This window comes from Cuculus canorus, chromosome 1 (genome assembly GCF_017976375.1).
Source record: "Cuculus canorus isolate bCucCan1 chromosome 1, bCucCan1.pri, whole genome shotgun sequence".
NCBI classification, from domain to species: Eukaryota; Metazoa; Chordata; class Aves; order Cuculiformes; family Cuculidae; genus Cuculus; species Cuculus canorus.
In genome coordinates this window covers 42,320,076-42,333,209 of record NC_071401.1, presented here as the reverse complement: position 1 = coordinate 42,333,209, position 13,134 = coordinate 42,320,076, and the positions used below count along the sequence as shown (strand labels likewise).

The following is a 13,134-nucleotide window of genomic DNA, read 5'->3' as shown; positions in this document are numbered from 1 at the left end:
GTTAAGTTAAATTTTCTCTTTAAGTTGCGTAGAGAGGGAGATAAAAAATTTCTCAAAATAATAGTTCTTTAGAAGAGAGACTACATGATAAATTGTGATCTTTCGTTGCGTGACTAAATAACCACAGAGCAGATGTTAAAGGCATTTAGGAGAGTGTTGTTTAATGACTTTAATTGGAGTGCTTCAGGTGGCTTAAAAACTCATCTGTGCAGTGTCCAAATTGTAAAAAATAAACTTCTTCAAATTGAACAAAACACCACAAAATGAAAAACCCAAGAACTTTTAGAAGTTGTAAAACAGGTCAGAAAATGTTTGTAGAAAAAAAAATGTATTTCTACAAATTTTATTTGCAGCATTTCTCAAGTAAACTGCAGTAGGGTCAGAATAGATGATGCATATTTCACAGAATAGTAATGTTCGCATAAAAAGCTCATTGCCCATTCTGTGATGGGAAAAATTCAGCTAACACTGCATGCTGAGCTTTATAATGTTTGGATGGCAATTAGAGAACCCAAAATGTTTAGGTAAGGAACATTTTAGTACATAGCTTCTTAGTGAGCAAAATCCTTGTACTGCTTCTAGATTTGCCACACAGTTAGGCTTTTGAGAGTGCTTTTGGGTAAGTGAACCACTTTCAAAACCAGCCATTGGTATTGAGAAATTTGAGTAACTGCATTTAAAATAAATATCCTCTCTTTATGAATGAAGTCCTGTTTAATGCCTCCATTTATTTATAAACCCAGATTTTTTAGCAGAAATTTATGTGCTAAAACTACAATTACTTCACTACATCCATAAGAATGAAATTCAGAAATTTGTTTTCCTACAGCATGACATAGCTACAAGGCATTTCTTTTCCAGAGGAGTGCTAAATGTGATATTTTCATTTCTGGTTAGAGAACTGTATACCAGAGAGATTTCTTTACAGTAGGAAGGAGTCATCCTCATACATGCCACTGCTCTTATTAACCGTTGCTATTTACTTTTATTAACTAGAGTGCTATGTAGGCTAACATAAATGAGAAGTTACTTAACAGAATATTTTGAGATGTGCAGCCCACCTATAAACTTACTCTGCAGATGCTCTGTCACTCAAGACCAAAGGTTGTCTATCTGCAGCATATCTGCAGGTGCATGACTCAATGCACGGGCACATGAGGGGTTCTGCTCCCAGGGCCACTTCGTTTTTCTCCATGGCTAAGTGCCAGCACAGCCTGTGGCCTGCCTGGCAGAATTCTAAGGGAATGGGAAAGAGAAGGGAGGGAGAGTGGAAGGAGACTGGTAGTAAATATACGGGTGGGCAACATCTCACAGAGCTTCAACTACCCCTAAGCAATCTCTCCTTTTATCTTCGAGTGGTAGTACACTTGTGTCTTCACATTTGAATCTTAAACTTTAACAACACACTTCTCATAGAACCATAGAATACCAGGTTGGAAGGGAAATCAAGGATCATAGAATCATAGAATAGGTTGCATTGGAAGGGACCTTAATGATCACCTAGTTCCAACTCCCCTGCCTTGGGCAGGGGCATCCCACTAGATCAGGCTGCCCAAGGCCCCATCCAACATGGCCTTGAACACCTCCAGGGATGGGGCATCCACAACTTCCCATGGCAACTTGTTCCAGTGTCTCACCACTCTAATCTGCTCCAAAACTTTCTTGGCAAAGGCATGGTCTAGATGAGATGGCCCAACACCTTGTCCAGATGAATCTTAAGTGTTCGGTGCTGGGGAACCCACCACTTCTCCGGGGAGATTATTCCAGTGGCTGTTTGTTCTCATGGTGAAAAATTTTCCTTGTATCCAACCGAGATCTCCCCAGGAGTAATTTGTACCCATTGCCCCTTGTCTTTTCCATGTGATTCCTTGTAAAAAGGGAGTCTCCTTCTTCTTTGTAGACACCCTTCAAATACTGGAACATGCTGATAAGGTCTCTCCTAAGCATTTTTTTCTCAAGGCTAAACAAACACAATTCTCCCAGCCTTTCCTCATATGGCAGGCTTCCCAAGTGCCTTCATCATCTTTTTTGCTCTTCTCTGGATCCCCTTCAGCCTGTCCACATCTTTTTTTTTGTATAGCAGTGACCAAAACTGAAAATGGTACACCTAGAATATCCTGGAAATGGGTTCCTAAGTTGTTTATGAAAATAAGTAGCAGCAATAACAGCTGCTCAGCTAAGCATTTACCCCAACCACAATAGTTCTTGAGGTTCTTAGCAAAGGTATGGCTGAAGATCCATAGAGCCATGTGAAATAGGTCCAGAACAGACACACTTATCAGCAAGCCACCAAACAATCTCCAGCTCTGGTGGAATAGTTTACAGCCTTGATTCAGTCTGGTACCTATTTTGACTATTCCTGTCCTTTCAATGAGAGGCTAAATGAGGCTTTGAGCAACCTGATCTAGTGGAAGATGTCCTTACTTACAGCAAAGAGAATGGAAATAGGTGAACTTTAAAGGTCCCTTCCAACCCAAACCATTCTATGATTCTATGATTCAGTTTGACAGTAGTTGACACAAGCAACTTTGAGTACCATTTGAATAGTCCTTCCAAGTGAGCAAGATGCTTTGATACAGATGGTTTGAAAGACAGCCTTAGCTCTAGAGGTATGACATCTAAGAGTGAAGGCATATAAGCTGCTCTGGCTAAAGTGAACTCGGATCTGCAGGATTTCTCAAGAATATTAGATAAAAATGATCTGCCTGAATCTGCCCCACTCTTCTTATGACAATTACTGCTGTTAGAAATGACACTTTCAGAATGATGCAGTGTGAAGAACTCTGAACACATCTGTTGCCTATCAAGGGACAGCACTGTAAGTCACTTTAGGCCATTTTGTGAAAAAATGGTGAAAATACGGCACAAGAACACCCACAGACCAAACTGAAGAGACTGCTGTCATAGATAGCCTTCCTCACAGTTGCCTTCCTCTTGTGCTGATTTCATCAAGACTGTCTATCTCATCACAGAATCAAAACTACATCCAGAGCTTTCTCAATAGATGAGGAAATATAAAGCAGGTGTTTTAGCATGTTTACAGGTTGCTGCAAAACATTTATAAAGCTGCAAGAAATTACTGGCTCTTTATCCTGGGAAATGTACTGGAACCTAACCACTCAAGTAGTATGTTCTAAAAAGATTATTGGCCATCATCACTGTGCACAAAGCCAATTATGGATTAAGTCTAAAAAAAGCAAATTCACTTGCAAATTAGTCCTTGCTGATCCCTGCACACTCAAGTCAAGTAACAGGTGACAGAGAACACTGGCACTGATAACACAGATGTCACTGCTCCACTTAGGGAAACCATGGTTTAAATAATACAAAATCATCTCTCATCATGAGGAGATAAGAACACAATACAAAATGAACACTTCTTTCTCCACCACAGATTTTGCACTCTAAACATGAAGGAAAAGCATGACCAAGCACAGGGCAACTGTGAGGATAAAATTAAATATTCAATCTTGATCGTCAGGGTGCAGGCATATCAACATTATGTTAATTTGCCCACAACCTAGTGCTCAAATGTGAGATTTTAAAAAAATATATATGCAAATAAATCACTTTTTTAAAGGTCTCTTTGAAAACAAGAATTTGAACATTATTTTTCCATTACCTAGTACTTGCGAAACTGCTTTTTAAGAATAAAACTTATGCATGTATGGTATGTAGAAAAAAAAAAAAAAAAGTATTTTGTGTAACTGCAGCATAATTAAACTTCAGCTTACAGAGGGTACTGCAGAACTGCAGTATTAACTGTTAATTCTAGGTAATGGTTGAAAAAAACATTCCATTTTGAAATGGCTTTACAAGTGTATTTTTTCCCTTAGCTCTGAGCTACAAAGAAAACAGGCTTCACAAACCATGTTTAGTGTTCTAACTATTACTTTTCTAAGAGCATCAACATTATCTGCAGAATGCAGGGCCCTCCTTGAGCAGCATTAATTCTCTGAATTCATCCTCTCAAAGATATTCCACACACAAACCAGCAAAATGCAGTTTAATAAACTAAGACGGATAGGAATAGTGGTCTAAATCTTCTGATCCAGCAGAGCTTCACTTGGCATATATTTGGTAGGGATTATCATTAATTTACTAAACCCTGTTCTGATTCAGTTCTGGAATAGCTGGGAGCTAGAGTGGTCCACAAAATAATTCAAAATCACCAAAGGGATATTTTCATTTAAAACTGTCATCAGCAGAATCCAAAAGGTTAGCCTCATAACAAAAGACTGCTGGAAGGTAATGGTTCTCTAGTTAGAAATTCCCTCCTCTAACCTTCCTCTCACTCAAGGGAAGGCAAAGGACAAACATTATTAATTTTATACCACATCATGATTTCTCCTCTGCTCCAGGGAATATCAACTAGCAATTTAAGACATTTGTTTTAAATGTGGAGTTAAAAATAGCAAAATTGGGAACTACTGATATGCACCAAAAGGTTGTTTCCAAGAATTTCACTGGCCTATGAAACTATAGCAAAATTAAGGTGAACTTGTGATCAGGGAATAATAGTTATTTTTGGTTTACAAGGAACAGTGGAAACTACAGGAAAAAACTTTTTACCAAAACATTTGATGTGCAAAGTGTTAATTTTTTTGCTATAAAATCATCAAGGATGAAAACAATTTTTGTCAGACAACACTTTCATTTACAGAAACATGGACCAGAGATGAATACACTCCAGCTCACCGTAGCAGGGTGCTGCTGGTATGTTTTCTATGAATGCTTGCACTGAGGTGCAGATCCATTTTCTCCCTTAACCCCCAGACACTTTAAGATGCTTCAAATTCCCTTTATATTTAACGGAGAGTAACAGGTATCCCTAGTAAATGACTCACTGCATCCAAAATCTGAATAGCTTTTTGGAGATGCTACTTTCTCCATGAAGTACTAAGGGAAGCTGACCTAAGTTCCTAATTTAGGTACCTTTATTTTTAGGCTAAATTTAGGACGAATATCTGGGCACACACAACATTATTTGTAATGATCCATAAAAACTCAAGAGAATCAATGCCAATAATGCATTTAAGTACTTACATATTTAAAGGCACGAAACACATACTTTCAAAATTTACCTCACCTATTTACTCCCTTTTTTTGCTACCTTCTGAGAGACTTTTAGACTACCATGCGAATGATGAAACATGTTTTCATGTTACCATAATCTAAAAATTTACTTGGCTAGTGAAAAAATTCTTTGATGATCTTTTTCATAATAGGAAAGCAAGATATTGCATGTATAAAGAATATTGTGATTTTTCATCTCCTGGAAAAAGACAATTTACCCTTGAAGTTTTTCTTATACCAAGTCTAGGGAAGTATTAAAAACACCTGATTCTGGAATAAAAAAGTATCTATTCTTACTGAATCAAAGTTAAGGGCAGTGAAAGATATCTCGTCAGGAAGTATGAATGAATATTTCAGTTTATTTCTATACGTATTGATTTATGTATAGATTTACTTGGAAAATAAGGACTTTTAGGTATTCCTCAAGGCACAAAATATATTATCCCAAACCATCAGCGTACTCCGAATAGATATATATGTAAGCCAATATGTAGGATAAAGTATTTATCTGTGGCGAGTCCTACTTCTTCTTGTTTTCGTTGATTCAGTTGGAAAAATACTGTATTTTTCATGCAATTGCTTCACAATACAATCACAACAATGCTTCATAATTGTTACCGTATGTGTTTCCTAAACCAAGATACCATATAAACACCTAAAAGTTAAAATGCTAATTTTTCTGTAGTGCAGTGGGATACATCTATCGACTTCTTTGAAAATCAAAGGGCAGATTATTTTATAACAGCTTACTTGGGATCCAGATGTTAAACATATTTTATGTTTAAAGTTCTGTGATGGAGGGAAGTTGCTCAGTGGTCAGAGAGATCTGACAGTGGGATATAACACCAAATCAGAGAGCCACTGCTAGAGGAAGGCTGCTCAAGTTATGCCGCAAATACTCTTTGCCACTGGATTAGCCTACTGTTTTTCTCCAACTTTATTTCTTCATTTTTACTTCTGCACATCTGGTGTGTCATTCTTTTCTTTTACACTTCTGATCTTTCCCTGTTTCATGAGAGCTCTTCTCAGCTCCAAACCCACTTTAAACCTCACTGTCATTGCTTTTTTCTCAAACCTAATGTCTCTTTTTCTGATAATATGAGAGAAACTACAGATGCTAGTGTTCCAGTATGAAGACTGGACTTAGTCAATGATAGAGTGTCAACATCTACTTCATGGACAATGACAGAATTGTTTTCTAATAATAAACACATAAATGAGTCTACTTTCTGTTTAAAATAAAGGAACAGTAATTTTAATTACCTGATATCTTTTTCAAGTTGTGCAATACGTTCTTTCTGTAGACTTATTTGAGAATCTCTCTGCTGCACAGTCTCAATGAGGTATTTGTATGGCTGTTGCACTTGACTCAATAAAGAATTTGCTCTATCAAGCTGCCAAAAAAAGAAGTGTTACGACTATATATTTTATGATTTATAAAGCACAATTACTTGATTATTATTCAATACCAATTACATAATAATACAAAACCCAAACCTGTTATTTCACACAAAAAATGAAATTACTCTGAAATTACTACCTAGTACATTATGTTCTCACTTTTCTGTTCTAATTATATGATATTTTCACTACTATCATGCTACCACACTCTACCCTTTCCTAATCTAAATTTTCAAGAGTTTCAACGTAATAGCTTCTATTGACAAAAAACCCAGTAAAGACAAGGCCTGTTTGTTCGCTCTATTGACCACAAGTGACTTTTTAAAAACAATACACAATAATATACAGCAGAATTTTCAGCTTGGAAATAGAATCTAAATAAAAGCATAGTAATAATGGAAGAAAAGCCCCCTTTCCTCTAATCAGTTGCCATATATGAACAGTGAAATCCAACAGGATGTTTACAAGAGTAGTATAAAATAACTGTCATATCCATAAGGAGGAAATAAACCTCTCTAAAAGTTTATTAAAATTAACCCTATTCCCTGTACAAATTAGGATCACTAGGTTTAAAAAGCTTGCATGATATGGTTTGCACTATAACAAGATAATTTACTAAAATATATATAGAATTTAAATCACATATCAAGATTTAGCAGTTTCAGCAGAAGTACATATAAATCAAGAATACCAAGTAGATTCTTTAAAAGATATATTAAAATATTTTAAAGTTTAGGTACAAATAGGTCTAATAGAACTAATTCACTAGAAAATCCTTAAGATTTCCAATTAAGTTATAAAATTTCTCAATAAATTAAAGAATCTGCATTTGCCAAATCAGACTCAGGAGCCAGTCATCCTATTTTGTTGTTCCAAACAAGCAGAGAACATGTCTCCATCCTCCGCAACAGAATTGGCCCATTTCAAGAATATTTCAGGACTTCCCTAAAATCAGACTTTTCTCCTATTCACAATTTTCAAAATTATGCTACCTTCTTTCTCTGATTCTGTTATATTTTCATCGCAATTTTTCTTCTGCAATCTATTGTCAAATGTGCAAAGAACCTCTAATGTAAAGGTCACATTTATTAAAAAACAGACTATAGGCAAAATTTTGCCTGGTCATCTTATTGGCCTTACTAAATGGGGATTTAACTCCACCTTATCTTTTAAAAAGCTAAATGAGAGCCAATTCTTCAGATTAATGCAAATCTTTAAGTATTATTTAAATACATTAGTTCCTTCAGGAAATACCTATTCTAGTCCACAGTGAAATTTCAAGTTTATTGTACGGAAGTGAAAAAACAGGCAATCATCTTCTTGAAGAAACTAATTTACTTCAATAAATTGATAATCAATTCAAAAAGCTACTACTTTTCTAAGAGTACAAGCTATCAAAAAAGATTTCTTTCAGGAAGACAATAGGGGGTCTTTACATGACAAATGGGTAATTCCAAGACATGGAGTACTAATCTCTAGGATGGTCTAAAAATTGCAGCAACAGACCTTGAAGCTGCTATTGTAGGAGAAAATCAATCCAACTGTTCTTGTTTGGAATCCTGTTCTTGATAGTCTAAGAACTTTCAAAGGATGCTGTTATCATAGTGTGATGTTCCTCATTGTTCTCACTGATAAGAATTAAAGTAGTTGAATGGGACTGGACAAGTGAGGTTGTGTAAGCTTCTTTGATGCTGCTAAGTAATGTGTTGGCTTGCTAACTTCACCAGGTAAAAAGTATGCTGCTGATGGGAATAAAGGCTCTCTCTTCCCTCTCAATGGTGGTGCTTAGCTGCCTGTTCGATTCTATAAGCTCAAGAGGTTGTCATTACACTGTAATCAATAAAGCACTAAGTGGATCAACTTTACTAATATACACACATATATAAATTAAGCATTATCCTTGAGCAAAAGCATTACTGTTGTAAACAACTTTGATTTCTTTCTGCCTTTATGTACAAGACTAAATAATTCTAATACCTTGAAGTGGACATTATTTATCCTCAAATAGACATGTCTATCAAAATGAAGGATTTTATCATTGTTCAGCTTGATCTAAACTCTCTTTCAGAGTGAGATGTAAACATGGTTTTGGTAAAAATGGTTCAATCAAGGCATACAAAAGCACAAATATATTGTCATGATGAAGGTTTGAAATAGTCGTTCAGCAGCCAGGCAAATATATCATCTTAGCAAATATCTTTATTTAAGATATCACTTTTACTGTATACTGACTCAGTATTTGCTTTTTAAGTCACCCAAAGACCACATTAGCCTTCTAGACACAAAAGACCGTCCATCCATCAATTCTGGCACTGTTGTTCAAAACCTTTGCAAAGTGAATTCATTGCAAAATTTAGATTGGACGCTAAATGTAGTAATTGTAGACCACTACTTTGCAGAAGATCATAAATAGTCTTCTACTTACTTAAACTGACAGTAATAAGAAGTGAGTTGCAGAGGCCATAAACTGATTATCACTAGCTGAGGATCCTTCTTGGGTCAGGTCACAAGAATTCGTTTATTCTATTTGTCCTAGACATGGTCAACAGACCTTCTGTAGTGTGAAGTAAGTCTCAATACCTACTTTAACACTGCAGGTCATTACTATACAAGGCAACAGAAAGAGGACTTTAAAAGAAAATTCCTTTACTAATGGTGTATCACGACCTGAAAATAGATAGGATCCCACAGTTAAATAAAGCTTGACAAACTATAATGGGGCTAATTGAAGACTGGCAAGTTTTTTTCAGCAGCGGAGTTTTTCTATAGGGTTCCAATTTCCAAGTAGGCACATTATATCAGACTTCCATCAAATGATTACAATTATGGAGAAGTCAATATTTCCTTCCGGGTTATGCTGGACTTTCCCACATGATCAATATGATGCCCTTCTGTAAAGCTCAACAGAAATTGGTTAAGGACAGCCCCAAAAAATAATCTTAAAAAAAGCATCCACTGTAGTTATTACAATATTTTTCTTCACCTCCCTTTCGTAAAGACCTTAAAAAAAAAGTTGTAACATAAATACTGCAGTGAAATACCAGGATTTAATCCAAGTTCAAAAGGAAAGATGGTCCAATCACTTTGGCGTCAACTTTCAATCTATATTCTAGATTTCATCTAGATGACTGAACAAACTGTCATTCAAAAGAATAATAATGGGCTACCTGAGCATTCTGGAGTCTACAGGATCTCTATTTAACTTGGAGTAAAAATCTATCTTAGCTCAGGGGATGCAGTAAAGACAGCAAGCTACTTAAAGTTTAAGAACTTCAATACATAAAGGTAACAGCAATCACTATTAAATATGAAATGGAGATAATTTTCAAGAGAAGCTCTAATTTCAAGGGGCAAGTTGATACTAGCAGGCACAGAACTCTTAGAAGAAAAATGGGAGCAAATAAATCCTAGAAACAGTATAACCCATTATGGCAGAGGTGGGGTAAAAGAAATGCTGAAGAAAACAGAAGTTTTCAATGAAATCTTTTGTCCTCTGTTTGAAAAGAAGTCTAAGGATCAGTTTGTATAACATGAGAATGATGAAATCATTTCTGGTCCATTAGTGATAACTGTAAACTCTGTGCACATATAGAATGACAGCAAGCAGAATGGCTTAAACAATTGTTATCAAACAAAATGGCCTTTAATCATATGCAAAGTTAAGAACAAAACGGAAGAAAGAAATCTGATGAAGCATTCAGACCTGGATGGCAGACACGAGTTCAATAGAAAACAGGTCTAGAATGGCTGTATTTAACCTTATGAGTTTGATGTTAAGAGGCTTAGTAGCTGTGCATTAGGTATTTGCAAGACATTTAACTTTGTACTAGATGACATTCTGATTTAAACTATACAATTATCTCATAAAAGATCAAGAGAGGGCTACGTGACATCTCATGACAGATTAAAATGAGGTGAAGATGTTCTAGGAGAATTTTGCAAGAACTGGAACTACTTTTATTAGTACTGAATCTTTCACCAATGATGTAGAGGCAAATATAAAATCACTGTGGGTAAGAAGAAATGTACTGAAGTGTAAACCACAAATTTAAGTGGAAAATAAAGCATTGATTTTATTAATGACAGCGAGAGAACAGCGATAGAGAAAAATACACAGGACAACATTGGATTCAGAAATCTCTTGATGTTTTCAAGTCAAGAAGATGTGAAAGATACATTTTAGTCAATCACAAATCACTAGGACATACCTAAGAAGAATCCATAATAAACTGTAGTATTGCTTAAAAAAACACCTGTACAAAAACTTTACAGTTCATGTGCTTTTCCTTTAAACAATAAATATAACCATATACGCATACAAAATACATAAAATTAACGTGATTTTAAAATACGTAGAAAATGGAAGTGTTTGCATTGTTAACTACTTGGGTCTAGTTATCCTAATTTATAACTATAGTGGCTTTAAAACTCAAACAGTTATCCATATTCCTGAAACAGTCAGCCTCAGCCTAGAAATTCCATATGGTGGCAATATCTAATATTGAACCTAGAAGTGCTTTGGTTTGTAAGAGACACCTAGAAGACAATATTAAAAAGACTTCAAATCATTAGTTTGCAGTAATTCTGGGAGATTTCAAACTGAGTTTTGTTTACTGTTTGTTGTCCATGTCAGTGTAATATATGATTTCAAGAATTATATACAGAATTTTAAAAGATCATGAAATTAAACTCATTGTAACAAAGTAAAAAAAAAAAAAAGGAAGCTTTTTTAAAAAGCATCTTATATCAAACATTCTCTAGATTATGTATTCAAAATACTCAAGAACTGAACAACGGAGAAAAGGATTTACAGAAATATCTTAAAAAATTATTTAAGAGAAGATCTGTGTAAAAAGCAATGAGGTATTCACTGAACAATTAACTATCAAACAGAACAAACTCGTTTGGCTAGCTTGTCTTCTGTTCAGAAGTGAGAACGCTGTCTGTCTGGCCTACATTCTTGTTTAGCCTGTAAAGTAATCCCTCTTTCGTTCTTTGTTTCAAAATACAACATAAACTTCTTTGAAAATGTTTAACATAAAGTTTTGGTTAATTATGAGGTCATTTTTTGACATCAAATAGATAATAAACACTGTTTAGACAATATTTCTTTTTATGCACAGCTGTTCTGCAATGTTTATAGGCTCTATGGATTTAATTTTTTTTGTAGCAGTAATTTACCTCTTGTGAAATCTGTGTTACTTGTTCCTTCTGATGTTCCAGATCTTTTACAAGCAATGAGTTTTGCTTTTCTAGCTGCAGCAACCTCCTTGCCAAATGAACACTGTGCCAATAAAAAACAAACTCAAGTTGATTTTTTCAAAACAATGCAAAAGAAAATTTCACATTTATACTTCAGAACTTGGTTGCCTTAATTTTTCACCAATGCTTAAGTACTAGTATATATAAACTACATAGTGAAGCACGCAGAATGGTCAAAGTTAAAAGAACAATGAAAATATTGCAAAACTTAACAGCACTGACGTAGCTTTCCCACAGTTATGCTATTGTAATATTTTTTTATAAAGTATTCCACTATATAATTTGTATAATCCTACACAATTACAGTAATCATGTCAAAATGTTCCAACTAATTATAAGTATTCGCTTTTTAGCAACTTTAGAGCAGCCACTGTAACTGGCTTCTCCTTAAATAATTAAAAAAAAAATTCACATTACTATACATTTTGAAGTGTTACATTGAAAAATGTACCATTTTATCATTTTCAAAATAGAGGCAAAATTATTTTGTCTGACAGCTAATATGCTAAATAATTAAATGTTACTGCCACTTTTTTAAAAAAATGAACTCTTATGCAGATCTGCAAATTAGACATGAAGAGAAAGGATTATTTATTTATTTAGACACCTTAGTTAACAAATCAGATCCTTAACATCTTTTCATTTCCAAAGTAAAAAGAATTTATCATCAATCCAACAGCACAGTTCCATAGGCAGCACTGGGAAGATTCAGTATGCAACTGCAGGCCCTACTTCCAGATATCTAACCAAGTCTTTCAAGCTGTTACTCATCATTTAGTTCTATCTAATATGGTTTGCAGAGCCTGAAGATATTCCACTACGACAGCCTCTGGGATATTGAACTGAAATGTACTCTAAACTCCACTGACTGTATTCTTTAGAACTAAAAAGGGACCTGGACAAGCTGACCTGTGTGAACCTTATGAGGTTCAACAAGGCAAAGTGCAGCAATCCATGGTTTCAATACAGGATGGGGGATGATGTGATTGAGAGCTGCTCTTGGGGCTGCTCATTGAGGAAAAGCTTGACATGAGCCAGCAACATGTGCTTCCAGCCCAGAAGACCAACCGTACCCTGGGCTGCATCAAGAGTGGCCAGCAGGTCGAGGAAAGTGATTCTGCCCCTCTCCTCTGTTCTCGAGGGACTCCACCTGGAGTACTTGTGTCCACTTCTGGAATCCTCAACATAAGGCAGCTATGGAACTGTTCTTCACCATGAGAGTGGTGAGACACTGGAACAGGTTGCCCAGGGAAGGTGTGGCTGCCCCATCCCTGGAGGTGTTAAAGGCCAGGTTGGATGGGGCCTTGGGCAGCCTGATCTAGTGAGATGCCCCTGCCCAAGGCAGGGGGGTTGGAACTAGGTGATCATTAAGGTCCCTTTCAACCCTAACTATTC

At 35.7% G+C, this 13,134-nt stretch overlaps 1 protein-coding gene across 5 annotated transcripts in view; it reads right to left on the bottom strand.

Moving 5' to 3' along the window:
* PIBF1 (progesterone immunomodulatory binding factor 1) overlaps positions 1 to 13,134 on the bottom strand; it is a 115,581-nt gene that overhangs the window by 25,924 nt on the left and 76,523 nt on the right. For 4 of the 5 annotated variants that reach the window (XM_054056940.1, XM_054056944.1, XM_054056943.1 and 1 more), the window contains exons 14-15: positions 11,659 to 11,761; positions 6,340 to 6,470 (exon numbers count right to left, since the gene is read on the bottom strand). In XM_054056940.1, the coding sequence (XP_053912915.1) occupies positions 6,340 to 6,470; positions 11,659 to 11,761 (234 nt within the window). The remainder of the gene's footprint in view (positions 1 to 6,339; positions 6,471 to 11,658; positions 11,762 to 13,134) is intronic. The other variant, XM_054056942.1, reaches the window with a different exon arrangement.